Raw genomic sequence first — 21,875 nt, forward strand, 5'->3', positions numbered from 1 at the left:
TGGTCACCTTGTAACCACATCTCTGTAATGGCTATTAGATCAAACCCATTTATCTCTATTTGTGCCACTAGTTCGTCTATCTTGTTACGACTATTTCGTGCAAACAGATAAAGAACCCTTAATTTAAATTTTTTACCATTTTTTCCTGCTTTGACCTTATTCTCTGCTGCACTGCTAAACTCTGTCCCTTCCTGTCACACACTGCTTATTTTTATCCAAATCGCTACACTGCTCTATTGCCTTGACCTTTCTCTTTAGATTTCTAAATTTCCCCTCACCTGACCCCTCCCCCCCCTTTTTAGTTTAAAGCCCTATCTACAGCCCTAGTTATTTGATTCGCCAGGACGCTGGTCCCAGCCCAGTTTAAGTGGAGCCCATCCGAACGGAACAGCTCCCTCTTTCCCCAGTACTGGTGCCAGTGCCCCATGAATTGAAACCCCTTCTTCCCAAACCACTCTGTGAGCCACGCATTTAACCCTTTGATCTGCTTGACCCTATGCCAGTTTGCGTGTGGCTCAGGTAGTAATCCAGAGATTATTACTTTTGAGGTTCTGCTTTTTAATTTGGACCCTAGCTCCTCAAACTCCCTCAGCAGAACCTCATTCTTAGTCGTTGGCTCCTACATGGACCACGACAACTGGATTCCCCCCCCCCCCCCCCACCCCCTCACTTCAAGGTCTTCTCTAGCCATGAGGCGATATCCTTAACCATGGCACTGGGCAGGCAACACAGAATTCGGGACTCTCTTTCGCAAGATTGTACACACTCTGACCCAAGCACAGCACACCCCGAGACTGTACACATACTGACCCACATACATCACACCCAGAGACTGTACACACACCGACCCACGTACATCAAACGCCGAGACTGTACACACATCGACCCTCTTACATCACACCTGAGACTGTACACACACCGACCCACATATATCACACCCAGAGACTGTACACACACCGACCCACGAACATCACACCCCGAGACTGTACACACATCGACCCTCTTACATCACACCCAGAGACTGTACACACATCGACCCTCTTACATCACACCCCGAGACTGTACACACATTGACCCTCTTACATCACACCCCGAGACTGTACACACATCGACCCTCTTACATCAAACCCCGAGACTGTACACACCCTGAGGCTGTACACACATCGACCCTCTTACATCACACCCCGAGACTGTACACACACCGGCCCTCATACATCACACCCTGAAACTGTGCACACACTGACCAACGTACATGGCACCATGATTATACATACTGCTCCATTGGTGTAAAGATTCTCAAATGAATAATTCTGATACCAGTAGAAATAAGGAAATGTGAAACCACAATGCATTTGTTACCTACATAGACCATCTACATTTTAGTTTAAGTTTAGTAGCAATTAGTGATCATTAATATTCAGCATTTTAGATCACCATCCCACAGGTCAGACATAAAGGAACCTTGGTTTCCTTCTTTGCTGGATTGCGGTGGATGGCCTCAGCCGGGCAGCTCATTGTACAAGTTCCACGGCTCATCTCTGTGCGGGTGGCTGACCTACCGTGCCCTGTGTCTCAACAGCATAGCCAAGATCGCCACAAAAACAAACCCCTCCCCCACCGCAGAAACAGGGTGGGGGGGCGCACAGCATCATCTAATAGGCTTGCTGCTCTTAATTATAAATTCTTCCCCAATCACTGTGTACTGCAGGAGGACCCCACCTTACCCACAGGGCCTTGATCTTACGGTACGGGGCCTCGCTCATCATCTTGCTAAGTCTTTGAGGAGATCAAATGTCAATATTTCAATATATATATGAAAGGGGCAGCGAGATCATGTCTGGGGATGCACTGGTTCAGCCTGGCAACAGGGAAAAGGGGCTGACAGACACTTAACTGTTACTTAAAATGTTTACATTGACTCTTTGCAAACAAATGAGGAAAAGGTTTACCAAAACACTTCTTTCTGAAGATGTTGGTCATTTAAGACTGACAGTCTGTAACGAAATCCAAGTCAAACAACAATGAGGTTTCAGAGTAAATGCCTTGACATGAATCAATTGAGCGGCCTGCGGGTGGCGCTGTCCAGGGAGAGTATAAATACTCGGGCACGGGCCCAGCTTGCGCAGGACATTCTTAACAGGAACTAGTGAAGGACACAACTAGACTTCCATGTTGTAAAACAGTTGATTAAAGCTTTGTTTAACGCTTAGGCCAAGTGCCTAGTAGTTTTCTTACGTCATGCCTAACTGTGGATTAGGTGCACTCTGGAACCATCCCACTACCCGATTACTTGACACACATTTAATAGGAAAGGGCAAAATGATAACTTTTACATTCTTAAATTATACAAACTAATAGGTAACTAAAAATATTCTTTAGTGTCTAGGTGCTCGGTGACTCGGCAAACTGTCCTTTCACTTATTACTCAAGGTTCAAATACACTTCCTGCGGATGAAATGACGGCCCCCTCTTTCTCTCTGTCTGTTGCAAGAGTCCTAAAGTGAAATTAATTTTGTATTGTCTTAATCCTGGAGTGAATCGGCAAGAGTTCACACACACAATCTTCACAATTTAGCACAAGCAGTTCAATCTGACTCCAAGAGGCCACAAAGATGGAAATGCAAATATTACAGGGGTATTCTCCTCAGACAATGAGGCAAATCATTAGGGCAGCTTAATTCTGCCTGTTTTGGGATTGCTTGGTGGAACAATGTAGAAGGAGATGGGTTCTCTTGTGATAGTTCCATGATCTCATATTGCCAATGGACCCAGTAAACGAGGCTCCCGGCTCAGAGATCAGTGCTGAGGAATTATTCCTTGCATCTAACCCGTGCTGTACCTGCCCTGGGAGTGTTTGATGGGACAGTGTAGAGGGAGCTTTACTCTGTATCTAACCCGTGCTGTACCTGCCCTGGGAGTGTTTGATGGGGCAGTGTAGAGGGAGCTTTGCTCTGTATCTAACCCGTGCTGTACCTGCCCTGGGAGTGTTTGATGGGACAGTGTAGAGGGAGCTTTACTCTGTATTTAACCCGTGCTGTAATGGATCTGGGAGTGTTTGATGGGGCAGTGTAGAGGGAGCTTTGCTCTGTATCTAACCCATGCTGTACCAGCCCTGGGAGTGTTTGATGGGACAGTGTAGAGGGAGTTTTACTCTGTATCTAACCCGTGCTGTGCCAGCCCTGGGAGTGTTTGATGGGACAGTGTAAAGGGAGCTTTACTCTGTATCCAACCCGTGCTGTACCAGCCCTGGGAGTGTTTGATGGGACAGTGTAGAGGGAGCATTCCTCTGTATCTAACCCGTGCTGTAATGGATCTGGGAGTGTTTGATGGGGCAGTACAGAGGGAGCTTTACTCTGTATCTAAACCCTGTTCTACAGGTCATGTTTGAAGTTACAGACTACCCCAGTGTAGTGTCCGGGTATCAATAATACTCGGACTGCAGGAGAACAATAAAACAGGTATTTACTGAACAGGGAGGAACTCAAGACTGAAATACAGAAGCCTACTATGGCTTTATATACAGGGGTGGTCACTGCCGGTACTGCAGTATAGGATCAGTTCTTCTCTTAAAGGTACATACACAACAATTCCTCCCCTTTTAGATAAACAGTACATAACATTCATTTAACAACTAAATAATAACTAATTACAATTACAATTTTCTCTGTACTATATACATCAACTGAAATAATCATTTATAAGTTCAGTCTTTGAGGAGGCTTCCTGATCCTGACTGGATAGCGCCTTTCTCGAGTATCCTGTTCTTGCGGCGGAGTTGATTCTGGCTCATTGTCATTGGTTGGTTCGTCAGCTTCCAAGACCACTGCTTCTGAGGTAGACGCAATCTGTACGATAGCAAAATACTGCGGATGTTGGAAATCCGAAATAACAACAGAAAATGCTGGAAAAACTCAGCAGGTCAGGCAACATCCGTGGACAGAAATTTGAGTTGACGTTTCGGGTCGAACCCTTCTTCAATTTGAAGAAGGGTTCGACCCAAAACGTCAACTCAAATTTCTGTCCACGGATGTTGCCTGACCTGCTGGGTTTTTCCAGCATTTTCTGTTGTTAAGACGCAATCTGTACTTCGGGTTGATTACCAGGTGCACCTGCTCGTGGTATGGGTTTGGCTTGTTCCTGTGACTCTAGAATCTGGTCAGCATGGCATCTCACGATGCTCTCTCCAACGTCCACTGTGTACATTAGTGGTCCCTGCTGTGTGCATATCGTTCCTGGCTGCCATTTTTCTGTTCGGTAGTTGCGGGCCAAGACTGGTTGCCCTATCTTGAAGCTCCTGGTTGGCTTCTCATTTATGTGCTGGAATTGCTTATCCTCAACATCTCGTCTTATGTTTGGTTTGAGCAAATCCAGGCGACATCTTAGCCTTCGGTTGAAGAACATTATGGCTGGAGCTTGGTTGGTGACTGCATGTGTCGCATTCCAGTAAGCAAACAAGAAATTATCCACCTTGTGTTGTAGTGGTATGTCATCATTATACATTGCCTTTATTGCCTTTTTAAAGGTCTGAACAAACCTCTCAGCCAATCCATTTGTGGCTGGATGATATGGGGCAGATGTGGAATGTTTCACCCCATTATCCCATTGTCGGAGCAAATCTGTTCTGGCAATCCGTAGGACTGCAATAGTTTTCTCCGTGGTGGTGGAGGACATTTTGATGACCTCTGGCCATTTCGAATGGGCGTCCACAGCGATTAGGAACATTGAGTCCATAAATGGACCAGCAAAATCAATGTGTACCCGTTGCCATGGAGATGAGGGCCACTCCCATGGATGTAGCGGGGCCTGTGGTGGAGCGTTTTGGACCTTCTGGCATCCTGTGCATCTCTTGGTCATATCCTCGATTTCTTTATCGATTCCCGGCCACCACACAAACGCCCTGGCTAGGCTCTTCATTTTTACCCCTCCCAGATGACCCTCATGAAGCTCATTGAGCACTCTATCTCGCAACTTGAGTGGAATTACCACTCGGGATCCACACATCAAGGTCCCCCGGCACACTGACAGCTGTTCTCTCCTTGGCGAGAATGCTGGCAACAGTGAGTCACCATGTGCTGGCCATCCCTTCACCGTCAAATCATAGACCCGAGAGTGTGTCGGGTCATTTCGGGTTTCCTTCTCTATACTTGAGTTTGTAACAGGTAGACATTCGACTATGGTCGCATGGAATATCTCAACAGGGTCCACTGCAGGTGCTTCCTCTACCGTAGGCAACGGTAGGCGCGACAGCCCATCAGCGTTTCCATGCTGTTTCGTACCCTTGTACTCTATGTCGTACTGATGTGCCCCTAGAAAAAGTGACCATCTTTGCAGCCATTGCGCCGTCATCACCAGAACGCCCTGCTTTGGGTTAAAAATGGAGACATGGGGCTGATGATCAGTCAGTAGGGTGAATTTCTGCCCGTGCAGATAGTGATTGAACTTCTTCACCCCCCACACCAGGCTGAGGGCCTCCCTGTCAATCTGGGCGTAGTTACGCTCGGCTGCAGTTAACGAGCGCGACGCAAAGGCTATTGGCCTCTCTGAACCGTCAAGGAATTTGTGTGACAGCACCGCTCCGATGCCGTAGGGAGATGCATCACATGCTAACCGAATCGGTAGTGTTGGGTTGTAGTGGGCCAATACTTCTTTTGAAGTGATTAGGCATTTACATTTCTGAAAGGCACGCTTACACTCATCACTCCATTTCCATGTTACTCCAGTTTGCAGCAGGGCGTTCAGTGGGTGCAGAATTGTAGATAAATTAGGCAAGAACTTATGGTAGTGGTTCACCAACCCGAGGAACGACCTCAGTTGCGACATATTTTCCGGTGCTGGAGCCTTGACTACAGCCTCAATCTTGTCCGGCGACTTATGCAACTCTTCCTCATCAATCATGTGGCCACAATACGAGATTTGTCTCCTGAAGAACTCGCATTTGGGGCGGTTAGCTCGTAGCCTATATTCCTGTAATCTCGTGAGCACCTGCTCCAGGTTGGCAAGGTGTTCACTGTCATTTTCGCCCGTAACCAGGATGTCGTCCAAATAACACTGGGTCCCCGGGATTCCTTGCAGGACTTGTTCCATCGCCCTCTGCCAAATAGCCGGGGCTGATGCTACCAGTCGATTGTACTGGTAAAGGCCTTTGTGAGTGTTTATCGTGAGGTATTTCCTAGATGCTTCATCCACCTCCATTTGTAGATACGCTTGGGCCAGATCAATCTTTGTAAAGCGTTTCCCTCCAGATAGTGAGGCGAAAATATCTTCTATCCGTGGAAGTGGATATTGTACTGTGTGCAGGACTGGGTTCACAGTTACCTTGAAGTCCTCACAGATGCGAACCTTCTTCGGCTCCCCAGACGTGCTGCTCAATGATTTCTTCATTATAGGAACGATGGGTGTGGCCCACTCGCTCCAGTCCACCTTGGACAGCACACCCGAACGCTCCAGACTCTCCAGCTCTGCTTCAACAGCTGGGCGGATCGCGTAAGGTACCAGTCTGGCCTTAAAAAATTTTGGGTTTGCGTTATCTTCGATTTTTATCGTTGCCGTTACTCCTTTTAGAGTCCCAAGTCCTTGTTGGAACACCTCTTTCACGTCAGTTAGAATTTTTGACAGTCGTCCAGGTGTGACGTCATCATCCTTTTTGTCAGTCACAGTTAGCGCCTGAATGGAATGCCAATCCAATTGTATTTTTCGGATCCATTCACGTCCCAATAATGGTGGTCCTCCATCTGGTAGTATATATAGATACAGTTTCTGTGTTTCCTTGCCGTTGTATTCAACTGGCACCCTTATTTTTCCTCTGGGGTAGACTTTTTGCCCCGTGTATGTCTTCAATACAATGGACGTGTCCTTCAAGGGTATGTGTGAGAATAGCCGCTCATAGTCTCGTCGATTCATGACAGTTAGGGCTGATCCTGTGTCCAATTCCATCTTTACTGGGGACCCTGCTATCATGAGGGTGACCCAAATGGTTCGGTGATCCTCCTTTGCGATCACGTTGTGTAACTTTAGACAACTTAGTCTCCTGCTCCCGGAGTCCTTATCACTCTCCTGATCTTCCGAACTACTGTCTGTCAATTTCTTTACTTTCTTGTACTTTTCCTTAGTAGTTCTTGTAGTGTTGGTTTTCTTTCCCGACCTGCAGACTCTTGCTATGTGTCCCATTTTCCCACATTGCCTGCATACTTTGTCCTTCAACCAGCAGTCCTTCTGATCATGGGTTGTTCTGCCGCAGCGATAGCACTTTTCTGCTCCATACGCCATTTCGTTAGCGCTGTATTCCTGTGGTTTCTGTTGTATTTCCGCAGATCCCTGTGCTGCTGCTTCGTAGGATACTGCCACGCTGAAAGGCTGTTCTAGCGTCAGGTCCTTTTCCGAAAGTAGTCGTTTCTGGGTTCCTTCACTCTGGAGCCTGCAGACAAACTTATCCCGTAAGGTGTCTGCCAGTCCTGCTCCGAACTGGCAGTGCTTCGATAACTTGCGTAGTTCCGTAAGATAGTCAGCATTGCTCTCATCTTTGTGCTGGTTTCTTTTATGGAACTTGAATCTTTCTGCTATCAGCAGCGGTGTAGGGTTTAGGTGTTCCTGTAAGATATTAACAATCTCTTCAAAACTTTTCTCCATTGGTTTAGCTGGGGTAATTAAATTCTGCAATAGGCCGTACATTCTCGCGCCCATCAAATTTAATAATACCGACGCCTTCTTTCCATCAGCCACCTCATTTGCCTCGCAGTACACTTCAATTCTTTCCACATACGTGGTCAAGTCTTCTACCTCGTTGTCGAAAGCAGTGATACTGCCACTCTGCGGCATCTTGAGTGATTTAAAATGGCGCCTCCCACGCTTTTTCTTCTTCCCCAATGGAATAAAATGGCGCCTCCCGCGCTTTTCCTTCTTCCCCCTTGCTGCCACGCTGCTCCTAGCGTTCTACAGGGTAATGGCGGCGACCCGCGGCTTCGGCGCGTATCACTTTTCCTTCCCCTTGTTCTATCCTCTCCACGCTGCCTGGTTCTTGAGCACCGACCGCGCCCTGTGCGCTCCACCCTCTCTCTCTCTCTTCCTCCCAACGACGCTGCGCGGCCCCTTTGCAGAGCCGCTCGATCGAGCCCGAGCCCGCCGCAGTCCGGAAGGGTCAGCGCACTACCTGCTACCGGCACGACTTACTGGAACACCTCGACTGGGGAGCCAGGCCCAGCTCTCCACAGCCTCCCCTGCAACTCTCCGATGGATCCCTGGGCGGTTGCCCGCGGTCGACGCCCGCCGTTCTGACTTCGACCTCCAAGAAGCTTCTCTTCAGGGAAAAGATCCCCGTCAGGTGATGCAGTACTGCAGGCGAATTTGAACCTGCCCGTCGCCAGTGTAGTGTCCGGGTATCAATAATACTCGAACTGCAGGAGAACAATAAAACAGGTATTTACTGAACAGAGAGGAACTCAAGACTGAAATACAGAAGGCTGCTATGGCTTTATATACAGGGGTGGTCACTGCCGGTACTGCAGTATAGAATCAGTTCTTCTCTTAAAGGTACATACACAACACCCAGCTGGTAGCTTATGTCCCAGAGCCCCGCACCTCTGGATCGGATATCAGGAGACTTCAAAGTTACAGTTTTCATTAAAGTCAGTGGAGTTGCTCCGGGACACAGAGCCCTCTCCCGTCAGTGACATCACTGGAGCAGTCTGGGGATCCCAAATGGTGAGTCTCCGTCTGATAAGAAGTTCGCTTCAACATCACTGAATATTTTCACACGACAATTTATTCCAAAAAAGGTGGAGCACATTGAACGATTTGTCTTCTCCTGAACTTGCCTTCCATCTTAAAGGGAGGACATGCCTGTTTACGAAAGGAGATCAGTGTAAATCTCAACCTGCAGAGCAAAAATTGAGAGTGGCTGCAGTATAAAACATGTAAATAGAAAATAATACCCAACAGCGATCAAGACACCTAACAAAGGAGCTGCTGTTATACTGCACGTAGCCATAGATAACAGTTATCAGCATGGGTCAGGCAGGAGTCAATGTATTGAAAGTGTTCCAGCCAGCTTATCTCAAAGCATTCGCTATCTTCTATCAAGAGCCTTGTTACATGTTGGATAATAGATAGCAGCAGAAACATTTAACACTGCATTTAAATCAGAGGTTAAGTCAAAGCGTAAAACCCCCCAAAACACTAAATCTTCAAGATCTTTGCAATCCAGAGATTGTAAAAATGAATGCTGTTTTTTTTAATGCTTCATACATGAGGAGGTGAACGCACTTATTCAGACCGCGCAAGGGGCCTGGGCCCTCCACTCGCACTGTGCCAGGGGCCTGGGCCCTCCACTCGCGCTGTGCCAGGGGCCTGGGCCCTCCACTCGCGCTGTGCCAGGGGCCTGGGCCCTCCACTCGCGCTGTGCCAGGGGCCTGGGCCCTCCACTCGCGCTGTGCCAGGGGCCTGGGCCCTCCACTCGCGCTGTGCCAGGGGCCTGGGCCCTCCACTCGCGCTGTGCCAGGGGCCTGGGCCCTCCACTCGCGCTGTGCCAGGGGCCTGGGCCCTCCACTCGCGCTGTGCCAGGGGCCTGGGCCCTCCACTCGCGCTGTGCCAGGGGCCTGGGCCCTCCACTCGCGCTGTGCCAGGGGCCTGGGCCCTCCACTCGCGCTGTGCCAGGGGCCTGGGCCCTCCACTCGCGCTGTGCCAGGGGCCTGGGCCCTCCACTCGCGCTGTGCCAGGGGCCTGGGCCCTCCACTCGCGCTGTGCCAGGGGCCTGGGCCCTCCACTCGCGCTGTGCCAGGGGCCTGGGCCCTCCACTCGCGCTGTGCCAGGGGCCTGGGCCCTCCACTCGCGCTGTGCCAGGGGCCTGGGCCCTCCACTCGCGCTGTGCCAGGGGCCTGGGCCCTCCACTCGCGCTGTGCCAGGGGCCTGGGCCCTCCACTCGCGCTGTGCCAGGGGCCTGGGCCCTCCACTCGCGCTGTGCCAGGGGCCTGGGCCCTCCACTCGCGCTGTGCCAGGGGCCTGGGCCCTCCACTCGCGCTGTGCCAGGGGCCTGGGCCCTCCACTCGCGCTGTGCCAGGGGCCTGGGCCCTCCACTCGCGCTGTGCCAGGGGCCTGGGCCCTCCACTCGCGCTGTGCCAGGGGCCTGGGCCCTCCACTCGCGCTGTGCCAGGGGCCTGGGCCCTCCACTCGCGCTGTGCCAGGGGCCTGGGCCCTCCACTCGCGCTGTGCCAGGGGCCTGGGCCCTCCACTCGCGCTGTGCCAGGGGCCTGGGCCCTCCACTCGCGCTGTGCCAGGGGCCTGGGCCCTCCACTCGCGCTGTGCCAGGGGCCTGGGCCCTCCACTCGCGCTGTGCCAGGGGCCTGGGCCCTCCACTCGCGCTGTGCCAGGGGCCTGGGCCCTCCACTCGCGCTGTGCCAGGGGCCTGTGCCCTCCACTCGCGCTGTGCCAGGGGCCTGGGCCCTCCACTCGCGCTGTGCCAGGGGCCTGGGCCCTCCACTCGCGCTGTGCCAGGGGCCTGGGCCCTCCACTCGCGCTGTGCCAGGGGCCTGGGCCCTCCACTCGCGCTGTGCCAGGGGCCTGGGCCCTCCACTCGCGCTGTGCCAGGGGCCTGGGCCCTCCACTCGCGCTGTGCCAGGGGCCTGGGCCCTCCACTCGCGCTGTGCCAGGGGCCTGGGCCCTCCACTCGCGCTGTGCCAGGGGCCTGGGCCCTCCACTCGCGCTGTGCCAGGGGCCTGGGCCCTCCACTCGCGCTGTGCCAGGGGCCTGGGCCCTCCACTCGCGCTGTGCCAGGGGCCTGGGCCCTCCACTCGCGCTGTGCCAGGGGCCTGGGCCCTCCACTCGCGCTGTGCCAGGGGCCTGGGCCCTCCACTCGCGCTGTGCCAGGGGCCTGGGCCCTCCACTCGCGCTGTGCCAGGGGCCTGGGCCCTCCACTCGCGCTGTGCCAGGGGCCTGGGCCCTCCACTCGCGCTGTGCCAGGGGCCTGGGCCCTCCACTCGCGCTGTGCCAGGGGCCTGGGCCCTCCACTCGCGCTGTGCCAGGGGCCTGGGCCCTCCACTCGCGCTGTGCCAGGGGCCTGGGCCCTCCACTCGCGCTGTGCCAGGGGCCTGGGCCCTCCACTCGCGCTGTGCCAGGGGCCTGGGCCCTCCACTCGCGCTGTGCCAGGGGCCTGGGCCCTCCACTCGCGCTGTGCCAGGGGCCTGGGCCCTCCACTCGCGCTGTGCCAGGGGCCTGGGCCCTCCACTCGCGCTGTGCCAGGGGCCTGGGCCCACCACTCGCGCTGTGCCAGGGGCCTGGGCCCTCCACTCGCGCTGTGCCAGGGGCCTGGGCCCTCCACTCGCGCTGTGCCAGGGGCCTGTGCCCTCCACTCGCGCTGTGCCAGGGGCCTGGGCCCTCCACTCGCGCTGTGCCAGGGGCCTGGGCCCTCCACTCGCGCTGTGCCAGGGGCCTGGGCCCTCCACTCGCACTGTGCCAGGGGCCTGGGCCCTCCACTCGCACTGTGCCAGGGGCCTGGGCCCTCCACTCGCACTGTGCCAGGGGCCTGGGCCCTCCATTCGCACTGTGCCAGGGGCCTGGGCCCCCCATTCGCACTGTGCCAGGGGCCTGGGCCCTCCATTCACACTGTGCCAGGGGCCTGGGCCCTCCATTCACACTGTGCCAGGGGCCTGGGCCCTCCATTCACACTGTGCCAGGGGCCTGGGCCCTCCATTCACACTGTGCCAGGGGCCTGGGCCCTCCATTCACACTGTGCCAGGGGCCTGGGCCCTCCATTCACACTGTGCCAGGGGCCTGGGCCCTCCATTCACACTGTGCCAGGGGCCTGGGCCCTCCATTCACACTGTGCCAGGGGCCTGGGCCCTCCATTCACACTGTGCCAGGGGCCTGGGCCCTCCATTCACTGTGCCAGGGGCCTGGGCCCTCCATTCACTGTGCCAGGGGCCTGGGCCCTCCATTCACTGTGCCAGGGGCCTGGACCCTCCAATCACTGTGCGAGGGGGCTGGGCTCTCCATTCACTGTGCGAGGGGGCTGGGCTCTCCATTCACTGTGCGAGGGGCCTGGGCCCTCCATTCACTGTGCCAGGGGCCTGGACCCTCCAATCACTGTGCCAGGGGCCTGGGCCCTCCATTCACTGTGCCAGGGGCCTGGGCCCTCCATTCACTGTGCCAGGGGCCTGGGCTCAAGATTCAAGATTCTTTATTTGCCATTTGTAACTAGTACAATGGAATGCTTACTCCCCAATCACTCCCACAATAAAGCTGTGGGAGCTCACAGACACGTCAGCTATTTTTACAGTGCCGTGTTCAGAAAGTCCCTCAGCCGCTCCGTCCTCCTCACTGTTGCCGGCTCGGCTCCACGTGCGGTGGCCTGCTTCTCCCGCTCACCCTCTGGCCACCATTCCCAGCTCCCCTCCTCCCAGTCGGAATCCCTTCCCGCTGAGGAGCGGCTGGCCGACGTGCCCTAGCGGGTCGACATGGCTGCTGCTGCTTGCCGCGCTGTGCTGCCTCCGCCCGGCTCGCCGAACACCTCGCTCCGGTTGTGGGAGCGAGCGGTGAGAGCGGGCCGCCCAAAGCAGGGAGAGCGCGCTAGCACCGGACCGTCTCGGGCGCCATCTTGACTACATCCCTCTCCATTCACACTGTGTAACTGATGTCCCAGTTTTCCTTTCATAGTGTGCTGCGGGTCCCTACTAGTCCCTTCAGAGAGACATATTTTGCAAAACCTATCAGATACAGAGTTCATCTTTTCATTTACACTGTGCTATCTGCTGCAGGAGCTCTGCACCAGAGCAATGAGGTACAATTCATCTACATTCAGCTCAGGAACAGTGCTGCCCAAAGGAATCATCTGTCTCATGTCCACCCCCTTGTGGCTAAATACTTCTTTGAGAATGTTTTTCAGGGCAGAACCCAGCTTCACTCATCCTACATGGGCTTTCAGTTCCAAGCTCAGTGAAGTGCAGTGGCTTGATGCGGTCAACAGATGAAAAAGTGCCCCCAGTACATGCTGCACTGGCAAGAAAGGGAGGCCCCTGTACACTGAGTTAGTAAAGTCGTGTCTCCAGTACATGCTGCACTGGTACGAGAGGGAGACCCTTGCACACACTGAGTTAGTAAGGTAGTGCCCCCAGTACATGCTGCACTGGTACGAGAGGGAGACCCTTGCACACAATGAGTTAGTAAGGTAGTGTCCCCAGTGCATGCTGCACTGGTACGAGAGGGAGACCCCTGTACACTGAGTTAGTAAAGTAGTGTCCCCAGTACATGCTGCACTGGTACGAGAGGGAGACCCTTGCACACAATGAGTTAGTAAGGTAGTGTCCCCAGTACATGCTGCACTGGTACGAGAGGGAGACCCTTGCACACAATGAGTTAGTAAGGTAGTGTCCCCAGTACATGCTGCACTGGTACGAGAGGGAGACCTTTGCACACAATGAGTTACTAAGGGAGTGTCCCCAGTACATGCTGCACTGGTACGAGAGGGAGACCCTTGCACACACTGAGTTAGTAAGGTAGTGCCCCCAGTACATGCTGCACTGGTACGAGAGGGAGACCCTTGCACACAATGAGTTAGTAAGGTAGTGTCCCCAGTACATGCTGCACTGGTACGAGAGGGAGACCCCTGTACACTGAGTTAGTAAAGTAGTGTCCCCAGTACATGCTGCACTGGTACGAGAGGGAGACCCTTGCACACAATGAGTTAGTAAGGTAGTGTCCCCAGTACATGCTGCACTGGTACGAGAGGGAGACCTTTGCACACAATGAGTTACTAAGGTAGTGTCCCCAGTACATGCTGCACTGGTACGAGAGGGAGACCCCTGTACACTGAGTTAGTACGGTAGTGTCCCCAGTACATGCTGCACTGGTACGAGAGGGAGACCCCTGTACACTGAGTTAGTAAGGTAGTGCCCCCAGTACATGCTGCACTGGTACGAAAGGGAGACCCTTGCACACAATGAGTTAGTACGGTAGTGCCCCCAGTACATATTGCACTGAAGATTGGCAGCCCGCCAGTACAAGCTCTCTCTTCCCTTCCTCCCCGCCCCTCGCCTAATATTACCAAATCCAACTCGATTCCTTTTGGACAGTTTGCCCATCACATCATGTGAGGAATCCCAGTTATAAAAGGTGGAACAGTATGTCCCAGACGATAACTGGCAGCACAGTCTGCATAGCTCACTGCCAGTTTCAAGTTTCAGTGTCCATCTTAAACTCTCTGAAACCCCTCCTGAAGTCAGACTCAGAGAGGGGGAGAGAGAGAAAGAGGGAGAGAGCGAGAGAAAGAAGAGGTAAGGGAGTGAGGGAAAGGGAGAGACACACAGAAAGAGGAAGGGGGAGAGAGAGAGAGAGAGAGGAGGTAAGGGAGCGAGAGACAGTAAGGGGGAGAGAGACAGAAAGAGGAAGTAAGGGGAGAGAGACAGAAAGGAAGTAAGGGGGGGGAGAGAGAGGGACAGAGGGAGAGAGAGAGAGAGAGAGAGAGAGAAAAAGAGAAAGTAAGGGGGAGTGAGAGAGAGGAAGTAAGGGAGGGAGAGAGAAAGAGAAAGTAAGGGGGAGAGAGAGAGAGAAAGAGAAGAGGTAAAGGAGAGAGACAGAAAGAAGAAGGGTGAGAGAGAAAGTAAGGGAGGAAGAGAGACAGAAAGTAAGGGAGAGGGAGAGAGAAAGAGAAAGTAAGGGAGGGAGAGGGGGAGGGGGAGAGAGAGAAAGAGAGAGAGAGAGAGAAAGGGAAAGAGACAGGGGGATAGAAAAAGCAGAGATAGGTTCAGGAGATAACGAGTGAGCACAAGAACAGAGATAGAAAGAGGAAGAAAATAGAGATTGAGGTAAGGAGAGAACGGAAAGAGAGGTGGAGTGGGAGAACAAACAGACATAAAGGTTTCCATCAAAGGAGGCAAAGAGAATAGCCATAGAACTAGAAGCGGGGGGGGGGGGGGAAAGGGGGAAAGAGAGAGAGAGAGAGCAAAAAGCGAAACAAGAAAGGCTGAAGAGGTGAGAGCTGGAAAGCAGTTGTGTATGGATTGTTATGCATCAACAGATCAGGATACCCCCAGCACAGATCACTGTTATTAGTGAGAGTTTCATACCCTGCTGTCACCGAGGTTTGCAACGTATAAATCCTTGTCCACCAGCAGAACACATGTGGCAGTGGATCCATCTTTCCAAGCTGGTTTCCTGCAGCAAAAGACACCATACAAGGCCAGTTAGTTCATTGACCAGAGTATATGGAGCGTTTTATGCAATACGGTGGTCAGCATGATTTGGGGCTCAATTTAAAATACTGATCTGCCAAACTGAGACCAGCACATCACACAGGTGGGTAGCGAGGCATCAAAGGGGTAGTGTATGTACTCGTCTACCTTTAAGGGAACTATTGAATGTAACCGTTCACCTTTAAGAGAACTACTTTAGGTGTGGCACTATTTGTTTGGCTTCTGTATACTGTAATACCGATAGTGACCACACCAGTATATAAGTGTTGTGGCAGGATTGCTGGGGCAGATTCGCCCGGACCTTCGAATAGTAAAGACCTGTTTGTTTGTTACTTCTGAAGTCTGTGTATTTATTAACTGCACAGCCCACAGACTTTACAGTGGCGACGAGTCCGATCGTACCCTGCGGCAAGATTACCAAAGCAAGAAGAGCGTCGAAGAGAGGCAACCGCCCTCGTCGTGCTGCTGAAAGAAAACACGAGGCTGCAGCAGGAGGAAGGAGGAAGACTTTAGCAACAAAAGCTTCCATTAGCAACAGGCACTGACTACCCTTCTACCACGGTGCGGAGTGAGCCGATCAGCAGGAAACAAGGCAGCCGCGGAGACTGTGAGTAGGGGAAGGTATAGAGAATATCCGGAGGATAAGGGCTGTGCACTCGACCACGGTCGAGGGGGGAACGGAGCCGGTCAGAAAGTCGGGTCCAACGGCGTCGTGAGACAGTCGGACCTCGATCGGCGGGAAAACCGGGCAGCGACCGCAGCCACGAAGCGCTGAGACTGTGAGTAGGTGCGGGAAGAGAAAACCAGCCGCAGCCGGGGAGGGAAACACCGGTCTGCGAGAGGGCTGGGAGGCGAACAGGAACCGTGCGGGTGGGAGACAGAGGCAGAGCCGAGCAAGGGGAGAGAGACTGCGCGAGAGCCAGTCCAGCGGCTGAACTGTTCTCCACCAACGGGGTACCCAGGGCCGGTAGCACCGAACGTGCGGGAGAGCGACAGAGCCGGGTACGGAGAGAGAGACTGCGCGAGAGCCAGTCCAGCGGCTGAACTGTCCTCCGTTAACGGGGTGTACCCAACGCCGGTAGAGCCGTGCGGGCGGGAGGAAAATACAGAGCCGAGTAAGGGGAGCTGTGCGGAAGCCAGCCAGCGGCTGAACCTGTCCGCTGTGGGGGAAGCATACCCCTTCCACCGGGAAGAAACGCGGGAAGCCGCCATTAGGCGGAGAAGACACCAGAAGCGGGAAACCGCCATTGAAGTGGGCGGGGCGAGAAAGGAAGAGCGGGAAACCGCCATTTTTGCAGGAAACCCGCCATCTTAACTGACATACCGCCATTGAAGTGGGCGGGGAGAGAAGGAAAGAGCGGGAAACCGCCGATTTCGCGGGAAAACCGCCATCTTAGAAATAAACAAATAAATAAGAATACTTAAAGAAATACTGGTGCTGCTCCCAAGGGAAGAAAGATGCCTACGCGAGGGAATATTAACGACTTTAATTCTGAAATAGAAGACTGGGCCACGTACGTGGAACGCATAGAGATCTATTGCGAAGCCAACAAAATAGAGGAAGACGACAAGGCGATAACATTGCTAAACTCGATGGGGGCAAAAACATACGGGCTCTTGAAGCATCTAATAGCACCAAATAAACCAGCGGATCAGACCTTCGAAGAGATTGTGGCTGTGCTGAAGGACCACTTGAACCCCACACCGTTGATGCTGGCTGAACGATTCAAATTCTACGCAAGAACGCAGAGGAAAGACGAAAGCAATGCGGAATACTTGGTCGAACTGCGTAGGCTAGCGAAATACTGCCAGTTCGGAGGGAATCTGACAGAGGCACTGCGGGACAAGTTCGTATGCGGATTGTCCAAAGAAGGGACGCAGAAGCGACTACTGGAAGAGAACGACCTCACACTGGACAGGGCTGTCCTTATAGCTGCATCGCACGAAGCCGCAGCGAAAGGAACGGCGGAAATGCAACTAAAGGCGGCGGCACTCGGGGTGGACCAAATTACTTCAAGCACAACAAAATGCTACCGTTGTGGGAAGACAACGCATGACCAGAATCAATGCTGGTTTAAGAACCAAGAGTGTAGGAAATGTGGCAAACTGGGTCACATCGCGAAGGTATGCCGGTCCGGGAAAAAGACCAACAATCAAAGGAAGCCACCAGAAGAAAAGTACAGCAAGGTACACAAGGTGGCTGAGAAGAGTTCAGACGAACAGAATTCAGACTCAGACCCAAACAACCAGGAGCTGGGTAGTCTGAGAATCCACAATGTGGGTAAAGAAACGGATCTACAGACCATCTGGGTCATACTAAAAATAGCTGGAGTCCAAGTAAGAATGGAGCTGGACACTGGATCAGCTCTATCAGTCATCAACCGAAGGGACTACCACCGGCTATTCTCTCACATACCTTTAAGAAATACCAAGTTCGTATTACAGACATACACGGGGCATAACGTATACCCCGTGGGGAAAATAAGAGTCAAGGTGAGAGATAGGGGTAAAGAACACCCAAGAATGAACTTGTACGTATTACCTGAGGGAGGACCACCACTTCTAGGACGGGAGTGGATTAAGAAAATAGACATGGAATGGCATTACCTAAAAGCCATAATGAGGGAGGACTCGGTGCAAGCTATTAGCTCAGATTCTGAAATGGATGATGATAAGACCAAGTCGAATATGGAAGACAAGGCTAAAAGGGACTTGTCGACGATGGGGAAGAAAACGAAGACATGCCGAAGGACTTATGGTACCAAGAAGAATAAAGCTGCAGAGCAGAACTCCAGGTTGACAGAGAATTCTGAGCCTGTTCAAGCAAAGGATTCATCCACGACGGAAGAACACCGAGCTCGGACGCAAACTTATGTCAAAGTACGACAACAATTAGAACAGTTGAGTGACCGTCTCGTACAAGAGATGAAAAATATGGAAAAGTTCTGGGACACCGAATGGGAGAACCTGGAAAGACAACAGAGACAGCTAGCTCAAGCAGAGAGCGACCATAGAGCCATCGTGGTCAAATACCAATCACATTCCCCTGATGCTGTTCAGGAACTAGAATATTTACAGAACGAACCAAAGGAAGAGGAATCTTCAGGAAGCCAGGATTTTATTCCAGTTCTTCTCTACGACTCCTTACAAGCAGAGTGTGAGAAGTTGAAAGAACAGTATGAACAGGCCCAGGCTACAATTCTGGAGGGGGTTAACTCGGCAGCCTCCGAAAAGCTAGTTTCAGTAGAAGCATATGAACAACTAAAGGTTGAACATGAGCAAGAAGTCCAAAGGCTGCAGGAAATTCTTAATGAGCTCAAGGCCAAGACAGACTCATCGGTAGGAGCTCCATCCATAGATGAGAAATTAGAGGTGAAAAACATGGCAGAGCATGAAAGACAGGATGTCCAAGAACTCATAAAAACATTGAAGGACACACAAGACAAATATGAGGCGGCAATGACCGAGGTTCAACAACTTGAAGAACAGATTCAACTGGGAATCCTTTCAGTGGAAGGAAAGGAAACTGTAAGAAACTCAGAGACTGTAAGAATGGTCCCTGAACATGAACTAGAGAGCATAAGGGCGCAACTTTTCCGAGCGCTGAAAGCCAAAGTTCAAGAGGAACGTAAGGTGGAAGTATTGGAGAAAGAGGTGGATGAAATGGAGAAGACTCTGATCCACCGTGTTCCCAGGGAAGAGTTAACGGTCAGCCAACTCCTTCATATGCTGAAGGACAAGACTCTGCAAGGGCTTCAATCTTCAGGGGGAACGAGTTCGGAGCTCTCAAAAGTCACGGAGATAGCTGAGGTGGCAACACAAATTTTACAAGGATGCCAAAAGTACGTTGAATCACGTCAAGGTGAACAGAAGAATGTGGAAACCGTTACTTCAGTAGAAGGTTTAAATAGCCTGATAACGCAATTCCCGATGGAAAGGAAGGTATTGAACTCACAAATGAGGTCCGTCGTGAAGGAATGGCAGATAACCCAGGAAGAGCGGGATGAATATGAATGCATGAAGAAGGCTTTTCAAGAAAGATGTTTAGGGAAGGAACCACCGTCAGCTAACGTCCAGACGGGTGAGGAGGAAGAAGAAGTCTCTCTCGCTGACCTAACTCAGGACGAACCCGAATATTACCATGACCTGTTGAGTGACACTGAATATTACGAGGATGTGGTCTGCCCAGCTTGTGATGAAAACTCCCAAAGTGCTGAAATCCGGATGAAGCACTTAAGGTCTAAGGAACATAGAGAGTTGGTGGCGCTACAGCTGGCAGCCGAGAAAGGAGCTCCGAGAGTTTCAAAAAGGCAGAAAAGAAAAAGCAGAAGATAATAACTGTCTAAAATATTAGCACTTCTACCATCCCAGGCGGGACATTACGAAAGGAGCTAAATTAGTTGAAAAACTGGAAAATGTCAAGACAGCCAGTTGGTTGTAAAAGTCCGCACTGCTGGTTCAACAGGACGAAAGTTCAAGCTGTTACGTCAAGAAAAAGGCTATGGAGGAGTCACGCTAGCCAAGTGAACCGGCTACACCAAAGAAATGTTGTTCGGAACGAGTCAAGATCAGAGACTGAATCTATGAACTGTTTCCGCAGAGACTGAATCTGTAAATTGTTTTATATGACATTGACTCCACCGAGATTATATCTGTAATTTGTTTTATAGGAAGTTGAAGATATGTATGTTTAACGGGGACTCTGTAAGTAATAAGCTAAAAAGGGAGGATTGTAGTGTATGTACTCGTCTACCTTTAAGGGAACTATTGAATGTAACCGTTCACCTTTAAGAGAACTACTTTAGGTGTGGCACTATTTGTTTGGCTTCTGTATATTGTAATACCGATAGTGACCACACCAGTATATAAGTGTTGTGGCAGGATTGCTGGGGCAGATTCGCCCGGACCTTCGAATAGTAAAGACCTGTTTGTTTGTTACTTCTGAAGTCTGTGTATTTATTAACTGCACAACCCACAGACTTTACAAAAGGTCTATGGGCAGTGCCAGGAGGATTCAGGGAAAATCCAAATAAAGCCAAGGCACTTTCCTACCTGCAAGTTATGGCTGAGGAGGGACGAGAGGTTCCCAGGAGGACAAGTAGCCCTGAGTCTCTTTCACACACCTTTCAGTAGGCGTCAAAAACGTTGCAGCTGGTGGCTTTTCATTTGTGGGCTGAGGCATGTCATTTGGAGATCCGAGAGAGGCAGGACAAAACGAATCTTACCCTGGAAACAGCGGCTGGGCAGACAGAGCAGTCCAACCGACTGTCAAACACACAAAAAACTTCTCAAATCATCCCAACCTGCACCCATAAAGTACAGTGAACACTTTGGGTTCTTTTAAATCAATCATCAGCATGTCAGTGGATTTTAACAACACAAGCCTGCAACTTCTTCCAGCTTCTCGTCCAGCCGACCCATGGCACCATGCCTGATACTTCCACCACACAGTGTCTGCATAAACAACCCACAGCAGGTTTTAACTGCTGGATGCCAGCGAGAAGAACAGGAGAAATAGGCAGAACTCCAAAGCAACCTCTTGAATAAACTGAAGTCATTGCAATCATGGTAAAATGGTCTGTACTACTGCCCCTCTCCTTGCAAGCCCTGTAAGCAAACTCTTTCCCAGATGTCTCCCCTCTCTCTCACACAAAGATGCTGACTCTTGCTGGCTACTGCTCCACGGCTACTCTCCAGAATTTAACTCGATACGCTGTTTACGTGATAACTGAGAAAGTTTGGGAGCAAGGTATTTTAACTAACCCTGCCTGAAGGAAACTGTGATGGGGGGGGGTGCAGTTAATATGACACTTACCCACACCCTAAGCCAGTGGGGTCCTCATGAGGTCACTGGGTCCGGTCTGCCATTTCAATCGGATATCTGAGCAGGACAGCAGTGATGGCTCCCCACAAGGCAAATCCTGCTGGCAACAGCAGCCAGGGCTAGAAAAGGCCCAGGAAGGTCATTTTTAAAAATTATTTGAAAAAAACAAATAGGTTTCCTTGTGGGCCAGAAGGCACATGAGTACTCTTTCAGGCCGCACAAGGAAAGCTGGGCTTCCGCACCCTCCCCTGCCCTGGGCTTCAGCGCCCACCCCTCCTGGGATTCCCCTCCTGGAGCACTTACCTTGTGCTGGGAGCCGTTCCCCTGGGTCCCCTGCAACGGCTTCCTGACGCCTGATTTTACCTGCCAGGCAGTCTCTTCCTGTCCCTTCTGGTCAGGATGTTGGCAAGCAGTAGGCTAATGAAGCCTGGCCGTTAAAAATCGGCCGAGCCTGCCTACTGCAGCCCTCGGACAGGCACTGCCACTCACATTGCCGCGTTCCTGCCTGGAAGTTAAAACCGACCCCTTAGTGTTCGCAGATTATACAGCCATGGGAGACTGCCCTTGCCCGAAGTCTAAAAAACACACTTCCCTGCGGGGATCACAGGATGCCAATCAGGAGTGGGGAACCTTGACTGATCTTTTCTCTTCCCTAAACCAAAGGGCACTGAGTACCAACTGGTGCCCAGCTGAGATCAGCCAACCTATTATAGGCAAGCAACTGAACCTGTGATCTCCCGGTCAGTATGGCTTACATTTCAGCACTAAATTGACAGCAACATTCACAGAGGTGACAAGGAGAGCAGGTGTGGCAGATGAAATAGCTCACCATGTAACATGGACCAACAATTCTCAGATTGAGGTTAAAGTATATA

General features: G+C 52.0%; 1 protein-coding gene across 3 annotated transcripts in view; it reads right to left on the reverse strand.

Annotated features, from left to right (window-relative positions):
- Positions 1–21,875, reverse strand: part of ilkap (integrin-linked kinase-associated serine/threonine phosphatase) — an 84,150-nt gene that overhangs the window by 44,813 nt on the left and 17,462 nt on the right. For all 3 annotated transcript variants that reach the window (XM_085990734.1, XM_085990732.1, XM_085990733.1), the window contains exon 7: positions 15,051–15,138. In XM_085990734.1, the coding sequence (XP_085846860.1) occupies positions 15,051–15,138 (88 nt within the window). The remainder of the gene's footprint in view (positions 1–15,050; positions 15,139–21,875) is intronic.

The sequence above is a fragment of the Somniosus microcephalus genome, chromosome 6, assembly GCF_052327205.1.
Source record: "Somniosus microcephalus isolate GS21.2 chromosome 6, FLI_Smic_1.0, whole genome shotgun sequence".
In the NCBI taxonomy this organism is placed as follows: domain Eukaryota; kingdom Metazoa; phylum Chordata; class Chondrichthyes; order Squaliformes; family Somniosidae; genus Somniosus; species Somniosus microcephalus.